This window comes from Ictidomys tridecemlineatus, chromosome 7, assembly GCF_052094955.1.
Source record: "Ictidomys tridecemlineatus isolate mIctTri1 chromosome 7, mIctTri1.hap1, whole genome shotgun sequence".
Lineage (NCBI taxonomy): Eukaryota > Metazoa > Chordata > Mammalia > Rodentia > Sciuridae > Ictidomys > Ictidomys tridecemlineatus.
In genome coordinates this window covers 63,311,356-63,329,994 of record NC_135483.1, presented here as the reverse complement: position 1 = coordinate 63,329,994, position 18,639 = coordinate 63,311,356, and the positions used below count along the sequence as shown (strand labels likewise).

General features: G+C 37.2%; 1 protein-coding gene and 1 long non-coding RNA gene across 5 annotated transcripts in view; both read left to right on the top strand.

The window, feature by feature from the left end:
- Nucleotides 1-1,452: 1,452 nt before the first annotated feature.
- On the top strand, nt 1,453-4,614 carry LOC144365479 (uncharacterized). Its single transcript, XR_013423957.1, has 2 exons — nt 1,453-2,333; nt 3,870-4,614. It is a non-coding gene; the product is annotated as an uncharacterized LOC144365479 (long non-coding RNA).
- A 3,234-nt stretch (nt 4,615-7,848) lies between these two features.
- Asph (aspartate beta-hydroxylase) overlaps nt 7,849-18,639 on the top strand; it is a 213,439-nt gene continuing 202,648 nt past the window's right edge. For 2 of the 4 annotated variants that reach the window (XR_013423955.1, XR_013423954.1), the window contains exon 1: nt 7,852-8,209. Coding sequence is in view for 2 of the 4 variants with exons in the window: in XM_040293977.2 (XP_040149911.2) it covers nt 8,083-8,209 (127 nt within the window). In the remaining 2 variants the exon portion in view is untranslated. Of the gene's footprint in view, nt 8,210-18,639 lie in introns of all 4 variants that reach the window. The other 2 variants (XM_040293977.2, XM_040293978.2) reach the window with 2 other exon arrangements.

The following is an 18,639-nucleotide window of genomic DNA, read 5'->3' as shown; positions in this document are numbered from 1 at the left end:
CTACTGCCAAACCTATGAATAGACAAAAAAAATGGAAGAGACTGTTCTCAATAGCAGCTGCCTGGACGTAGCATCTGGAATGCAAGGGTAGAAGGAACTTTCTTTTCCAGTGCAGATATAACGGGGCACATGAATCTCTAAAGTCTTCTAGAAAACTCTATGGCAAATGAGATTGTTTCTCTTAATGATCCCTAGATTTCATCAAAGACTGTTAAATTTGTGACATTTGCATATGAGATACTAAACTCAGAGAGGCCCAGTGGGTTTCTGAAGGCAGCACATCTAGTTAGAGACAATCTGATTTGTGGCACTTCCAGTTAAATGCTATTTCCCACTGTTGCTCAGATATATTTAGGAGCCTTGAATTTCTAACTCCAGAGAGTAGTTATATCTTTAAGTAAGTTAGAATATGAAAAAGACCTTGCACATGCCTTCTGAACTCATCTTGAGGACAAGCATTGAATTGGATGAGTTAGCATATCTTACTTACATAATTTCACCCATAAAGTATACAGAAAATGAGTATACTCATAGAAAATTTACTATGCATTAAAACTTGAAGAGAACTGGTAATGCTATATAATTTTACATTAAAGTGTCAATTTGGTTTCTTTGGAAATAGTTACACAGAAGACATTATTTAAGAATTTAAAAATTGGGAGCAAATCTAATGCTGTAACCTGGAATAGTCTTAACTCATATACTAAGAGCAGACATAAAGATACTGAAGAGAGATTAATAATCATGAAAAAGTGAAGAACAAAATCTTTAAATGCAACAATGCCAGAGTTATAAGTGTGCATGTCAGAAATATTAGTAGAATGATACAAAATAAAAATTTCTCATTTTTGTATATTAAATTTTTTTCAAAGTTATCTGAATAGTACTATTTTTAATGATAATTATCAGAAAGAATATAACTTAATAATAGGCAATTAATTGGATGGCTACCTTGTATAAATACAGGAAAAAGAGTTGTAGCTGATTTAAAACAAAATAGTCTTTTATATTCTTTATTCTGGTTCCTTCCTCTACTCAAATCTTCAGAGGCCCATATGTTTTCTCCACATTAAAAACTAGCTCTTGAGAGAAATGTCATGATACTAAAAGATAGAGCCCTGAAAATATTGTCTTATGTATTTGGCAAACACTGCCCAAATCTCAAAAACTGTAGGAGAATGTGTGCGCATACACTCACTCACACACACACACACACACACACACACACACACACACACAGAGAGAGAGAGAGAGAGAGAGAGAGAGAGAGAGAGAGAGAGAGAGAGAGAGAGAGAAATAGACAATATGTGTTGCCCTATTGGCAAATGAGCAAGAGCCCAAATATTTTCTGGCAGAGTATAGTAAACAGTGCAGATCTGACAGCAGTTCCAAGTGGAAAATGGAAGGGGATACAATGAGAGCATTCTCTGGTCCTCAGGCAGCCAACAGAGCTCCCCAAAGTGTTGGGCAAAGCCCAGCTCCCCATTCTTACAAAGCCTTCCAGATCACCTCGAGTACTGTAAGACACAGATGGAGAAGAGAGAGACCCTGGGAGGGTTTTCTGGAGATAACAGATGGAACTGGAGTGAGGTGCTATTCCCCTGTGGCTTTGCTCTCTGTTCCTTAAGAAGGAAGGGGTTGACCACAGGCAGTGGCCCAAAAGATCTACAGAGAAAGACAAGGCACTTCTGCAAACCTTCTTTCTAGTTCTTTGAAGTATATTTAGGCTCAAAGTAGGATGAGTTGATCACAAGGAAGTAAGAAAATGTGAAAAGAAATGTTGGGAAGAGTCAGAGACGGTGTGGGGAAACCAACCATTAGTCACTGTCATCAGACTGATACCACACAAGGCATGGGAAAGAGCACTTTCCCCTCTCATGTTAGTGTTCCAATTTTTGGTCAAGTAGAAAATAGTTGGAAACTATTCAGAGCAGCTGAAGAATTATGACCTTGGGGACTGGTGATCCTTTTAGAGCAGGAAATATGTAAGAGAAGGTATAACAGAGGGTTGTTCCATCAGTCACTGCTGGCCCAAGGACCAGTCTATAATGTGTAAGGCCCCATGCAAAAGCAGGAAGAAGAACAGAAGAAGTGACATGGAGCTCTTCCCTCAACCATCTTAAAATCTAATTACTATACACAGATGATTGCACCTGCAAAAAATCCTTCTCCACTTCTGCTAGAGTAAGCAGAAATTCTTCTACAAAAGGAACAAGAGGAATGCCAAGCCTGGAGTGAGGGCTTTGGGGATGTTTGTGCAGTTTGTCTTGGGAAAAGCGTGCACTCCAGAGAGATGGGATTGCAACAGTCCTGCTTTCCTTACAGGCCTATTGGTAAGTTCTCCTAACCCTCGCTCCCCATTGTAAAGTCTTTTGGCTGGTCTCTCTGGCATGGTGCCTTATTTACTGCAGAGTTGTTAGCCTGTAGGATTAGAGCCAGAGGCAGGCCAGATTTTTGCCAGTCATGCTGAGCCTATCATCGTTCTACTCTAACAACTTGCATTTTTCCTGAGAGTCGTAAGAGTGGGGACAGGAGGAAAGAGGACTTTCTGTTAACTGGAGGAGATTGTTCCCAAGAGATATAGGGTTTCTAACCTGCCTTCCAGTTCAATTAATGGAAGGCATTTTAGCTTTGTGTCCACAGTATCTCCCAAGACTGAACTGATGATAGATCAAGGGGAAAGTGTCAGAGAGTATGAGACATGCTGGTGACCATACTCGGAATCCTCCCCTTTCCACCATGACCAACGTTGGACTATAATGGAATGGGGTTACTATCAAGGGTAGTTTGGAAGGAACAATTCATTAGAAAATAGCAGAAGGGAAAGGGCACAGAGGTATCCTTGATGTCTTGAGATGAGAAAAGAGTGAAGAGATATCATTGTTCCGGGTGAGGGTCACTTCCCTTCTACAATACCAATGTTATGCATCCTCCTGCAGATACAGGCAAGAATTAGACCTGAGGAAACATTATTCAGTGAGAACTGCTGTTTATAAGTTCTGCTCCTTGAGGAAAGTGTAAGTTTCAGACCTAAATTTGATTCTAATAATTCCAGTTCAACATCTTTTCATACTTGAAGTGATACTTTTCACTTGAAGCTTGACTTTCCTTTTTTAAAAGCATTAGATGGAACATGAACTGTTAGTATACAATAACTTATATGAAATTCACAAAGTTTGTGATGTACCATGCACATATGTCCAATTAGCTACCAACTGTAAATAATATCAAGCCACATTCTAACTTGGAAATAGGGGAGAAACAGAAAACCACCACCAACAACAATAGGAAGTCACCCAAGAAAAACAACAACAAACAAAAAACAACAAAACCAAAAAACAATAACCCAGGTATACTCATACTTAGCTAATGGGACAAACCTTATTTTTGCCTCCTATCATGTTGGTTTTAGGTCATTCATAGATTATATTTTGTGCCCCATGGTAATCTGTTCTGGAAGGCCTATTATTGTTGTAAGATACTCATTGCACTTGGCAGTTTGTAATTAGATTTTACATTTTAAGTAGGTATTCATTAAATATAATTGTCTATCTCAGGCTACTCTATTTATGAAATGATTACTATACAAATTCATACAATGGTTTCATTCTTTTCCTATATTTGCTTTTTAATTTCTTTCTTCAGTTATTCATTGCTGCCCACATTTGTGGGGTGGGATAAATATTAAGTGGGTTACTCTTGTCTATTTTTAGAAAATAATTCCTTTTAGGTTGAGTAATACTTGCAAAGACTTCCCCTTCTGTCAAAAAAGACATTGATTTTGTGTTTCTTCTGAATTATCACCAAATATAAGCCCCAACATGCAACTTCCAACTGTTTTAATGACTAATCATTTCATAACTTCACAGAGCACTCAAGAATATTTCTGCTTGAGAGGTGCTGCAGAGCTCAGGCTGAACTGAGAGGAAGACAAGTGAAGCGCTCCATGGCCGTTTGTGTTGTCTGGGGAAAGCTCTCCAGAGGCAGAAAAACAGCAAGTACGGAAAAAGGTGGAAACATTCACGATATATCGTCTGCTCTCTGGACACCATCCAGTTCACCAAGGAAGCATTAGAGAAGATGTCAACAGATCTTGTGGGCTGTAGTCTGCACACACCTAAATATTGTTTTTAACTTACTTTAGTAAGTCTAAGCACTCTATGAAGCTATTCATGTTTGATTTCAAACTTCTCAAGTTTGGGAAAAAGAATGTTCTTAGAAACAATCTCTTAAGATACATCTAAACAGCAAAAACTTCTGCACTTAACTTTTTGCACAATGCATACCTTATTGTAGCTGCATTCTTGAGTTCTTGTGTCTTGCTGCTAGAAAGGCTAAGTGCAAAAGGTATACCTTAAAGAAGCAGAGAAAAATAGAGTCTCATATAATATGTGAGACAGCTGTTTAGAAATATTTTCCACTAAATTTTACCAGATGAATATGCTTTCTAGTGCTGGGAGAAGTGCCTTCAGGGACATGCTGGGTATTGGTATGTATCTCTTATTCAAAGGGATTTGCCAAGAGAGGAAGGAATTTATCATTTGATGGAGTATAAAATATTCAGGACTACTAATTTATAGTCATATCACAATACTAAATAAATTTTAAAAGTAAGGGATGTTTTTAGTATTCCAAATATTTAGCAATCGTCTTTAGGTTAATCAAATCATTTTTGTAATGACACTGGGAGACAGACCCACACCCATTATTTTTATGCTAGCGAGTCATTTGGCAAAGTCACTTAGTTCTTTTTTTTTTTTTTGAGAGGCTCAATAATGTTTGTCATGTGCTTATGAAATTGCAGAATAGATTCAAGTCAGGATGATGACACTGCAAAAGGGCTGAGTTAAAATTATATTTACTTGGTATGTGCATAATTTCCCATCAACTATCAGGGATCCAGGCTTACCAATATGATTTTGCATATTGTATTAACACTATTCATTGTAAGAAAATATATTTGCATTATGCATTTAGACATCATGCAATTGGAAGATCCAGAAAGTTAGTTTCAGGATATTTTTCTTTTGATTAGAGACCTATTTAACCTAAAGAGAATTGTTTTTTTTTTCCATGAAAGGCAAATAAGTATTTACTTTAGCTATACATATGTACACGACTTATTAGAGTCTAAAGGCAAATTAAATATAAAATTATTTTGCAAACCAATAGGATATCTGAGATTTCTCCACATTATTTTCTCTAATTAGTTTTCATTACTAACTACTTCTCAATAATATTGATATTTACATTTATAAACCACAGAATTTACCTAGCCATAATTAGTTGTTAGTCTCTAATTACTTGCCTTGCCCCACGTTTATGTTATGTTTATGTTTCTTTCTGGCAATAGGTTTGAGACTTAAGAGTCAGTTGATTCTATCAATTTCCTCTGGTAAGAACTTTGGATCTAGCAATAACCATCACTTAAATGTTAATAATTAAAAATTATTTTTTAAGAAGCACCAGTCCTGATAGGAAAATATAAGAAATTGAAATGCAAAAGGAAATGATCATTTTTCTTAGTTAATATGTTTTCAGCTCATTTTCCAATATCACAAGATAATATTTCCAATTCTAATCTATTTTTGGCTAGATGGTAAAATTATTTCTGCTCATATAAATTCATTCTGTATTTTTATGATGTAGATACTAATCAGACTGGTGCAAATGTCAGTTCATTTACTCACTGAGATAAACCTCATTTGGGAATAATTGCTTTGGGAGCATTTTGAGTAGAAAAAGATTTAAAAGTGCCCTCCTATGTCCCAGCAAAACTTTCATTGTGCCACATTCCACTAATGTAATATGAAAACATATAAATAAATCATGACCAGTGGAAATTCTTTTTTCCCCCCATGATGACCTAACTTATGTTAAATAAAGCTTGGGGAATATTCATTTTTAGTTTGTAATAATAAGATTTCATATTAGGAAGATTGCATACAAATGAGAGGCACTTTCTAGGTAGGAGGTTAAAATGGAGTTTTATAGCAATGACTTTAATATACATAAATAGGTCCAGAAATATGTAATTTTGAAATCATTTGACTGGAAGTTGTGAAGGAGCAACAGGAGAAAAAATTAAAACCAAAACAACAAAAAAACTAGGGCAAATGGTGTCCTCCAGCTTTCACTTGCAAATCCCACTGAAGCCAATGGAAGTTTATGAAAATATCTGAAAGACACATTTGGCCTAGTTCAAAAGTTCCATTAAATTAGTATTTTAATACAGTGTCCTAGTTTGGTGCTGTTTTTATGGTCCTTTTAACATTATTTCACTCAGCATTAGAAAAGAGGCTAGGATAACACAGGGTATTTGTCCCCTCAATTTCAAAGATACCATGAATCCTAACCCCCCATCTCCCACCCCATGCTGAGTAAAGATCTTGTGTAAAGAAATTCGTGGATCCAAGGTAAGCTTTGTTTTTCATGCTCATCAAGTGGGAAGTATAAACAGATGTTAAATGCAGAATTCTGATATTTAGACTGGGAGGATTTAGTCCCTGAAATTGGATTAGGTGGAAAATATTTGATGCTCTAAGAATTGTTTAGGATACAAATACTATTGTAGATGTTTCTTTATGGTTCAAGGAGAAACTAAGTAGTCTTTTTCCTCCCATGATTTGTATTTACAAAGTATCAAGGAACAGTTTCTGTGACCTTACTTACTTTGTTCAATCTTTAGCTCATCCCTGAAAAATGAGCACGATAATAGAATTTTGCGATTATTTGAGTTAAACTGTCATATGGAGTGAGAGCACTGTTTTTTTTTCTTTCTTCAGTTTAACTCTTACTATTATTTTATATTAAGAAGCATCACACAGCCCACCACTTATTAGCCAAGCTCCCCCATCCTCCTATTCTTCCCCATTGAAATCATGTTATAGCTCCTGGGCCCTCTGGAGACACTTCTAGAGGGTGTTTGGAAACAGGGTCCCGAATTCGGGGAAGGTCTCTGAACGTTATTAAAAATGTATCAAATTACTAAACGTTTCTTGCCTATTACTGCTCTTGATGTTTAGTAATTTTGACACAAAGAAGATGAAGACAACTCTGACATGATATCAGGTCCTTGTCTGGTTCTTCCACGTGCCAACATTTTAATTTCTCTATTTCTAATTATGAGGTTGCACGGTCCAAGCACTTTGAGTACCAGAAGGGGACCCGGTGACCAGGGGCATCAGGGAAAGTTGACTGCAGGCGTTAGAATGGCAGAGATTTCAGATAAGTGTCACATTTTCATTTTTATGTCTTAACCAAGATTCTCTAAAAATACTGATGGCACAAATGGATTAGATCCCGGTTTTAAAACCAACGGATCCATAACTGCGGTGTAAGCATTTAACTGGTCCTAGCGTCACCATTTCAGAAATAAGTCTTAAGACTGACAAGAAACGGGCATCCCTTTCGCAGGAAGAAGGATGAGACTCCTGGGTGTCCACAAAGGAAAGGGGTACGGAACAAAATCTTCAGTGACCCGCCAAGAGGCGGCGCGCTTCTCCCGGGAGCTGCCCACGTGTCCGTCTGTCCCGCCCCCCCGCGCCCCTCCTCATCCCCCCAGCAGGGTCCTCCAACGCTCGCGAGAGCCCTGTTGGCTTCCACGTTTGCCACGTTCCAAAGTACCGAGACGGACTGGAGAGCCGAAAGTGGCTCACGCTCTCCGGCTGCTGCGACGCGCCAGAACTGCCCCAAGTCTGCAGGGGGAGGGAGGGAAACACGGCAAGGTACCGCCCCCTTCACAGAGGCTCTTGCGATTGGCTCGTCTCCGCATCACTCATCCTCCTGTGGGTGCGGCGAGGCCGACCAGGGGCGTGGCCTGGGGTGGGCGAGCAGCGCGCTCTCGCCGCGGGAGGGGGGGTCACAGGTTCTGTGCGCGCGAGGCCCGGGCACGCGCAGCCCGCACGCGGGTGAAAGTCCTCGCAGGCACGACTGGCGGTGCCGGAGCAGAGGTGGTGCTGCTGCAGCCGTGGCCCGTACCTGCTCCAGTGTCTGTCACCATTAGCTGCCCCCCCGCGCCCCCTGTGTCCCTTGAGCACTGAGGAAGCCGCTAGGTCCTCGGCAGCCTCCGTGGAGCGCGTGATGGCCCCACGCAAGAATGCCAAAGGCGGCGGAGGGAACAGCAGTAGCACCAGCGGCTCCGGTAGCGGCAGCACCACCAGCACAGGCAGCAGTGGCGGCAGCAGCAGCAGCCCTGGGACTCGGAGAGGTCAGAGTCCCTGCAGGGCGGGGGTCCGGGGGGCTTGGGCCGGACCTCGGAGTGGTAACCCGGCCGGCGGCTGCAGCAGTGCTGCGGGTCCCTCTCCTGCAGGTCCATCTCCCCCAGGTCCCGCCGCGCGTCCTCCATCCCCAGCCTTGCTCCTCCTGGAGGCGCGCGGGGCGGAGGCCGCGGTGTTCGCGGGGCCTGGGGAAAGGGAGGGCGGAGGGGCCCGGCGCAGCGGGTGCCCTGGGGCTGGTCACTCCCGGGAGCCCCTCCTGGCAGTTCCCTAACCTGCGATGCTACCTCCTTGGAGGTTATCGACCTACTTTGTCTTGGCTTTAGATGGAATTCCAAGATGGGAGTAAGAGAACCTATTCTTTGCCTTATTTATTTTGGGGAGTTTGATCCCAAGTCAGGGAAAGTAAGTTCCTGCCTTATCACGCGTGTTTAAGAGCACCAGTGTTTAAGAGAGTATATTCGGAGGCGGGGATTGGGGCGGCGGGGTTGGGAATGATTTGAATATTCATAAATTATTCTTCATTTTAGGTCTTTTTCTTAGTTTAAGTTGCGATCGCCTTTAAAATACCAGGGAATGGTATAAAATACTGGATGAGCTTTTTTATTCTCCTTTTTTTTCTTAAAAGGCATCCATTGAATATTCACCTTTCTCCTCTCTGTGCTTACCCAGCAAAGAGAGAAAACAGATGTTTTAAATCTGTTTCGTTTCAAATTTCAGTGGTTCTCTGTTTCTTTTATGTTTCCCTTGACTCATATGTAGGATACTGAAACTGGAATACACATGTGCATTGAATGTGAACTGTTAACTTCACTTGAGATGATTTAGCGTCTGTGCTGAGAGCCTCATGCAACGCATTGTATACGACAAGAAAATAAATCAAATAACTGTAGTTATATTTCAAAGAACTATTTCTTTCACAGCCCTTGTGGTTTATTTTCACGTGTATTGTCTTTGTTTCACTCTCTCCTCTTGTTCATTCCTTAGCCCCAACTCCTAGAATGGTCCTGTCTCAAAATAGGTGCTCCGTAAATATTTGATGAGTGAATGAATGAATGAATTTGAAAATGATAGAAGTAGTGCAGCTAAATCTATTGCACATATTTACCTTTCTGAGAACTAATATTTGCATTCTAGATGGAAGGAATACATGCAGTTTGAAGGTTAAAGCCAGAATATAAATTAATTCACCTTTGACATAAGTAAAATTTGTGTTCATTGTTCACTTGTCCTTAATTGTCAGTTAAACATGCAGAGGGCTAGATTGACTGCTTCTGATGACTGGGGATACACTTTGAACATTTCTAAATAAGCCCAGGCACCAAGTAGAGAAAGCTGATGAAAAAGACTTTAATGTCAACTTTTGTTTTACTATTTACATGTGAAACATGTCCCCCCCACACTTTTTTTGGAGGGTGGGGGGAGTTACTAGGGCTAGAACCCAGGTCCTTTAGCATGTTAGTCAAGTGGTGTGCCCCTGAGCTACAATCCCAGTGCCTCTTTGTCCCATTTCATTCTTTGCACTTTTAAGTTGGGGACTGATTGCTTCTGAGGAAGTCACTTTCTAAGGCCTGTTATTGGTAAGAATTAGTATTGAGAAAAGTGCATGATTTTTCCCCCCATGGGATAAATAATTGAGCCATTTAAGTCAGCTGGTAAGTATAGGAAATGCACAGATCTAAATTAACTTATTCTGTCTTTGAGATTGCATTTTAGAGGAATCTATGTATACTTGAGGATCTACAGCCTTTAAGTCAGTTCTCATATTGAATTCATAATTGTCATAAAACAGCATATAAAAAGGAATGCATAAAGGAGGAAATATCTGTTACCAAAAAGATTCAAGAATTGATATTGCAGTCCTGCATATTACATAATGCATTTTTTTGTAGATTTTTTTCCCCATTAATATTAAGTTCTGACTGTATGAGGCAGAAGGCACCAGGGATAGAAACCAGGATTCTTTTGATTGACCTATACAGTTAACACTGTAGTGTGAATGTGTGATTCTATTTGTATTGTTATTTTTTTTTTAAATAGCAAGATATACCTGAAAGATAAAGCTAACTTTTCTTTCATTCTTGTGTTTATCTGACCATTGAAGTGCAAACTTTTCCTGGATGCTTGGGAAATCCTAGAGGCTAAACAATTTTTAACAGTGACATTACCATGAGACCCATTTAGTTCCTTATTCTAATTGTGTAGAGGAGAAAACTAATGCTCATAGAAGTTGTCTAGTTCATCGAAAGTTGTTCAGTTCATGGAAACTCAGCTAGTTACTGGAGGAATTAAGACTAGGATTCATATATTGTTCATTGCATCATGCTATTTGAATTTTAGGTTCTCTAATATGCAACAGCTTATGGGAATTGGAATTTGAACTAGTTTATCAAGTTTCCTTCTGGCTTTCTTCCTGGCATGTTATACTTTGTTATTGAAGAAAAAGTGCCTGTTGTGCTGCTAGTTAAATTTCCTTTGACTAAAATTATTTGAATATCTTAAGTTTGAGAGTGGGCTCAAATAGTAAGTTTTTTTGAGATGTTTTCCATTGACAGTCTGAATTTGATGGTGATATTGGTCACATTAAACATTATTATTTCTTAGATTTTTATGTGAATGTATGGGGACAAAAGAACCTGGTCCTTGAAGCATACATTTGAGGGAAATATCTGCCTCTGATTTCATTTAACTTACTTGAAACACGATTTAGTGGAGTTTAATTTTACCTTTTTAAGCTTGTGTTTTAGAATACTAAAGAAACATGAATAAATTGGACATCATATCTTTAGCTTGCATATCAAATTTGACCTGAATGGCCAATTGGGGCCAGGAGAAGACTCTTTCAAATTTATTGTTTGAAAAATCTTTGAAGAACAATCAAGATGTCCTTTGGGCTTATTTTGTTGTACTCATGTGTAATGTTTTTTGTCTGTTTAACTTTTCCCTGTTGAGTATCGCCCACTCCTTTTCTGTAGCTTATAACTTGCTTTTCCATCCGCCTGTTTATTTTGTCCAAGTATCCTGCAATTTTATTACCCTTTACCGGTAGGTGGCGCTGTAGAACTCCTTTGCCCCTTCCAGTTTGAAGCTTCAGGTTATATAACAGCAATTAGGTTTTTAAATTATTATTATTTAATCAGCCTGTCCTTAAAACTATTGATGAGTAAGTACTTCAGAAGTCTTAAAAAAAACATACTGATGATTAGTTCTCTTAAGATCTTTTTTTTTTAAAGAGCTAAATCTTTCCATTATTTGTTTTAAATCAGTATCTCAAAGTCCAAAGGCACAAGTCACTTCTTTCAAAGGCACTGTAGGTAGTAAATTATCATCTGTCCCTATCCATCTATAATATATCTCACATCACATTATTAAAAAGCATAATTTGAAACACAGAAGCTGCAGAATAGTTGATGATAGTTAACCCATGAAACCATACAAGGAAACCCAAAACACACATCCATTGCTAGCTTCAAAGCGAAACAGAAGCTCAGCGACTGTTAAGCTATCCATTTTTCTCCATTAATGTTTTCAGATTTATTGTTTGTTTTTTTTTTTTTTTTTTGCGGGGAGGGGGGCTTGTTAGTGAATGTTTTAGTCTTTTTTTTTTTTTGCTGCTGTGAACAAAAGACCTGACAAGAACAATTTATTTATTTAGCTGTCATTGTTGTAGTACTTTAATGGGATAATAGTTTTAAAACTATATTTAGAAACACATCGAGATGGTGGTTCAAAACAACATTTAGTGAGGAAGTTTGAAATAAGTACAAAATGTACAAAAGAGAGAAAAATCAGAAAAATCTAAAATCTTTGATATTTGTGATAGAAAAGAATTTTTGACATTCTTCCCCAGTGAACATGCTAGTGAAGTTGTTAGCAACCCCTTACCAAAATCCATGTCTTTAGTAATCTGCAGCAATATAAGAAGTATAAAACACAGATGCTTGTTTACATCATGTAAATTAATCTTAATTGAGTAACACTGAACAAGGACTATAAGAAATCAGATTTACAATCTATTCATGGGCATTTCAAAGAAATCTTCACAACTAATGAAAAGCTTTTGTTAAAGATAGCATAATAGAAATGATACCCAAACCAGGATCTTTTTGTTGTTGTTGTTGTTCTTTGCAGATATAAGTGACAGTGTATTTTGATATATTTATATACACATGGATTAAATCTTATTTCCATTTTGGATCCCAGTCCTGTGGTTGCACATGATGTGGAGATTCACTGTGATGCCTTTATACATATACATAGGAAAATTGTGTCGGATTCATTCTGCTGTCTTTCCTATACCTATCCCCCTCTGCTTTCCCTTCATTCCCCTTTATCAAATCCAATGAACTTCTATTTTGCTGTAATCCCCCCCCCACCCCCGCATTGTGTGTTAACATCCATTTATCTTGTTAGCATCCATTGTCAGAGAGAATATTTAAACTTTGATTTTGGGGGGACTGTCTTATTTTACTAAGCACGATAATCTCTTGATCCATCCATTTATTGGCAAATGTCATAAAGCCATTTTTATAGCTGAGTAGTATTCCATTGTGCATGTACATTTTCTTTCTCTATTCATCTGTTGAAGGACACAATATGAAATTTAATAGTAAAAATTTGTTCAAGCAGTCTTATTTAGGCTTATCTTATTTAGAATTAAATGTGTTTATATGCTATCTTAAGATAGATATATACACAAATTCATTTGGTGGGTTTTTGGTCTTTTACAAACACACTTACAGTGTTTTTCTTTTTTCTTTCTACTTTCAATGTTTTTAAGATTGCTGAGTAACCAAAATATACAATATGCTGCTGTTTGCATTCTGGCTCCCTTCACCTGGGGAGGGAAGAGGTCCTGGTGAAATTTCCTTCCTTTAAGCAGAGGCTATCAGTTAGTGCCAGCTGCTTAATCTTCCACTATGATGAAAAGATGGGAAGGCCATAATTTATCTACTACAAGAATTGTGTGCTTTTGTTGTTGTTTAGTTAATAGCATTTGTCTTTCCTGGCCAGATCATATAAAACCAAAATTAACTAAAAATGTTTTGAGATAGTTCTTGAACACCTTTTGAGAAGAAAAAAAAAATCAATCTGTGGTGGAGAAGTAAAAGGAAAAAAAATATATTTCAGTCTTCAATTAAAAATCATCTGTGTCATAGATTCTTAGAAAATCAATATATGGGGTTTATTTTGTCAGCTAATTACCACCAAAGTAATATGGGTAGAAGTTCATGTGAGCTGTCTGTCAGATTTTTGGTTGGCATCAAACATAACTCCTGTGCTGTCTGATCCCAAAGAAACAAGGAAACCCCATTTTTCTCCAGAAAGGCAATGCAGTTTGGAAGAAAGTTTGATGACCAGCGTTTTTATTTACTTAAGAATTATGCGGCAGGTCTCTCAACATGTCTCAAACAGGAAGACTTATTCTCTGCTTTCTTTTTGAGTTGCAATAGCCCAAGACCAATTTTACAATTTGTGCTTCTGTGTTTCCACTAAAGTACTTCTGATGGTAGGAGAGTTGGAGAATATGAAAATGTGGGTAGATCCAAGCAGGTGATTGCATGCTTGAATTTCTCTGATGTACAAAAAGTTATATTGTGTAGCATATATGTTTCAAGTCAAATGGATACTTTTGAGATAGCATGTATACTGTGGCTTTGAGCACTACTCAGAGTATATTTGTGTAGGTATTCCATTTGCACATCCACCTTTAAGTTGCTAATTTGCCAGCTAATCTTTTGAAATTCTGTAATTTATTTTCTTTCTGGAATGAAGATACAATTTAAACTTTTGATGGTACTCTAGCTACAGTTTTAATATCATGAAAATGTGCAATTTAGTTTGCATTTTGAATACAGTTCTTCTGCATCTCCTGTAAGTTGTTTATTTTTAACTAAGGTACAAAATATTTTCAGGTAGCCTCCCTTTAATAAATCCTCTATGTAAGGTTAGATGGGAGCAACAAATTCTGGTGTGCTATTGCACAGTGGGGTGACTAGATGACAGTAATGTACGGTATATTTCAAAAAAGCTATAAGAAAAGATATTGAAATTTTTCATCAGAGGATATTTGAAGAATTGGGTATGTTTAAATAATACACAGTGTATACTTATATTGAAATATCACACGGTACTCTTAATATGTATAATTTTTATGGTTTTATGTACAAATTGAAAATAAATTCAATTAAAAGAACTATATGCAAATAGAACCATTTTACAACTTATATGAATCTTTGGGGGAAAGCTGCAGCCATCTGGGAGACCTGGAAGTGCCCATCTGGCTCTTTCATCTGCCACCCCAGTATCCAGCTGCTTAGCACTGCATATATGTTTGGGAGAAATCTCTTTGGGTGAATGCGTGTCTGGTTTCATTCTGCATTTCTGGCCATTTCTGTTATACAAATAGAAATTCAAGATGTTCCTTTTTTCCTATTTTTCTTACCTATGGCCCGCTGAAAGGGTATTTTCTGGAATTCAGTACTTTTTCTTTTTTGTTCTAATACTGCTGGGAGCCAAGATTGCAGTTTAATTTTATCTTTCGTTCCTCAGATAAGAGGGTGCTTTAGGCATTTGATTTGGTATTTGATATTTGTTTTTCAGGGTTGTGTCTTGGTTACCCTTGTCTGATGTGCTTCTATTTTAATGGCAAATCACTGAATGCTGTTTAGCTCCCATCAGATTGATGGTGTCTACAGACAAATCTGATAGATAACCTATGAGAGCTGACAGGATTTTGAGCTTATTCTGTTAATCATTAAAAAAAAAAAAGTTGCAGAAGATCTAAAGGATCTGGAGTTCTTTTTGGTCCCCTGTGAGTTGAGATGACTTGCCCAGTCTTGTAAATTTCTTCACCTGCCATACATAGTTTCACTGTGCTTCAAAGAATAGATGGTTAGTGAATTAAATGGGGGAAGTGGGTGGTTGTCCAGTTATGGCAGGGTTTCCAAGGACAGCCTTGGTAGTGGAAAAAAGAATCTGTTGCTGAACTTGGAGAAATGCCAACACTTCTCTCCTCCATGTGTGCCCACAGATTTAACCCGGTGACTCATTCTGTGTGGAAGCCAGAAAGCAGCAGTCCCAACTTAAAGTGAGAGGATATTGTTTGATAAAATAAGTTTATTCCACAACTACCATGGTTGTAACTGCCTTTTCTTATGTTTAACATTGGCTTGACAGTTATTTCTATTCTGCCACTGTATATAGTCATGGCTATTTTGTTATTTTATCCTGTCTTACTTCTACTTCTTGTTTACTATGCTGCTAACGCGCACAGTTTTCCTACTTTTCAGACTTTGCTTTTAATTTGGGTTATTCTGGAATAGTATACTGGAAAACTCTTTGGTCTTTGGTTCACATGTAAATTTTATTTAGGAGCAATTGTTTTTCTTCTTACATTAACACAAAAATCTATGTGTGAAATATCTGTTAAAAGAATGTCAATCATTTAACTTTACCTTTTTGTTCCTGAATCAAATAATTTTGAGCAAGATGCTTTCTAATCAGTTTGTGAATTGTTTCACAGGCTCATTTTTTTGGTTAAAAAAAATACTTGCATCTCTGTCTGTTCTAAAATAAAAGTATTTATGTGTTGCTTGTTCAAATTGCATCTGTTTGAAATTTTATGTATTGAACACCTGCAGATAAGTATAAAGAATAATGTAGTGAACACCCATGTATCTATAATACACGTGAAAAATAAGACATAACCATATACATGCAATTTCTTCTGTGATCTACTGTTTTAACTGTTCTTATAAATACTGTTCTTATAATTACTCTTAAACATTTCTTTATATCATGCCAATACACAGAAATAATACATACATAATGTTGTGTTGCATATTACATGTTATGTGTCCATATATGTAAATATATTTATTGTTATATATGAAAACTACTTAGTGTATCTATCTTCTCTGTATAGAAATACACATGTACTTATTTAGTGTGTGGTAAAAGTTTTGTGACTATGCACTGTGCCCAAAATACCTCACAGGAACAACATAGAGAAAGAAAAGTTTATTTCAGAGTGGCAGTTTCAGAGATTCAGTCCATGGTCCATGATCTCCATTATTTTGGGGCCTGAGGTGAGACAGAACGTCATGGTAGAAGGGTGTGGCAGAGAGAAGCTGTTCAGCTCATGGCAGCCAGAAAAGAGAGAGAATTTGAGGAGTCAGGAACAAGATATAGTCCCTAAAGGCACACCTCAGTGACCTACTTCCTCCAGCCATGCCCCACCTGCCTAGAGTTGCCACCCAACAGTCCATTCAAATATTAATTCATCTAGTGGATTAATATACTGATGAAGTTTTAGCTCTCGTATTCTATTTTTTTCACATGTGAACATTGCCATGTTGCCTAACACATGAGCTTCTCAGGGGAGACTCCTAGATCCAAATCAAAACAGGCTCTACTTGTTATACTAACTATTTAGACACCATTTGAGATTCTGCCAAACTTTGGTTCTTTATTTTCATATGTATAGTCCTTCACCAAATGAATCTGTCACTTTTTATTGATCTGTCTAATTAAGACCACTTTGCTTTCTTTCAAAGTCATGTTACTCCTGGATGCTTTTCTACTATCACCTTGTGAATGTGTCTGAAGGTTTCTCTAGGATATGTATTGGATTACGATTGTTTGGTCCTACAGGACACACATATTAAGCTTAAATAGATATTGCCTTTATTTTTGTTAACCCAAAGTTGTTGTATCAGTTCCCACTCCTACTTACAATGGATAAGATCTCCTATTGTACAACTATCCTTGGTAAGGTTTAATATTTGCAGGTATAATGGGTGTGAAGTAGGCTTTCATGGTTTAAATTTTCATTTTCCTAATTACTAGTGACATTAGTCATTTGTGTTTCCTCTTTTATGAATTTCCTGTTCAAATACATTGCCGGTTTTTCTTTTTCTACTGTTTGTTTTGTATTTTTCATATTGATTTGAAAAATGTCTTTCTGAATCCAAAACCTTTTGATTTATTTGTATGGTAAAGGTTTTCTCCCAGCCTGTTAGTATCCACATTGTCATTTTCTATTTTGTTGAACAGACTTTTATGATTTTGATATATTAAGAGTAGAATCTTTTTATTTTCTGCTTTGTGGTTTGTGCTTTTGTGTTTTATTTAAGACATCTTTTGTAACATTTCATGAAATATTCTTTGTTTTTCTCCTAAAAAATTAGGAAATTTATTTATTTATTTATTTTTTGCAATTAGACTTCTACCTTATTAGGTGTAGATTTTTTTTTTTTTAAATTATGTTGTGGGTAGAGATCTAATTCAATTTTTTTAAAAGAATGGATAATAAGACTTTTGTTGGAGGAATGTGCCTTCTTTCTACAGAATCTGAAGTATCAGCTCCAGCCTGTGTGTACTTTGTGTATAGACAGAGTGGAGGAGTTGTATATAAACAGGTGTGGAAGAGATTCTCAAGTAAGTTTCATGAAAAACATTTTAAGATTTTGACTGGGATTTGTTGAATTCATAGAATAATTTGGGACAAATACACATATTTATGATCTTGAGTCTTCTTTCACATAAGCATAATATTTCTTATTTAAATCTTATAATTAATTTGATCCAGTCATTTTTTTTCCATACTAGGATTTGAACCCAGGGCCACTTAACCACTGAAGCACATCCCCAGCCTTTTATATTTTTTATTTGGAGACAGGGCTTCACTAAGTTTCGAGGCTGGCTTTGAACTTGCCACCCTTCTGCCTCAGCTTCCCTAGTTGCTGGGATTATAGGCATGTTCCACCATGCCCAGCTTAACCATTTTTAATAGAGTTAGTCTTGGTACTTTTATTTTTTGATAGTTTTTTTTAACCATATTTTTTTTCTGAAAAATTTAAAAATATGCACCTCCAGTTTAAAGTCTCCCTTGCCTAAATTCTACAGTTACTAATATTTATATTTGCTTCATGTCATAGCCACTAATTAATCCTTTTCTTTAATACACTTCAAAGTAAGTTGTAAACATCAGTATACCTCACTTTCCTGAATGTGTGCTTGCCATTAAGTAGAGCTCAACATTTGTTTGTTTTTTTCCTCTGAGGTAATATTTTCATATGGTGAATTTCACAAATTTTACTGTATGATTTGAAGAGTTTTTATAAATATATCTACCTATGTAACTCAACACCTTATGAAGATAGAGAATATTTCATTCACCTCAGAAAGTTTTTTCAAACATATGCTTACAGTTTTCTCAAAACTGTGCCTTGCACCTCTCTCTGCCACCAGATGCCAACCATTCTTTGGAGTTTTTCCCCCACCATATATTAGTGCTGCCTATTCTAGAATTTATTTTGCAGGTACTTTTTGTGTAAGGGCTTCTGCCACTCTGCCTCATGATTTTGAGGTTATCAATGCTGCTGCTCACAGTACTTCATTCTTTTTATTTCTGAAAGTA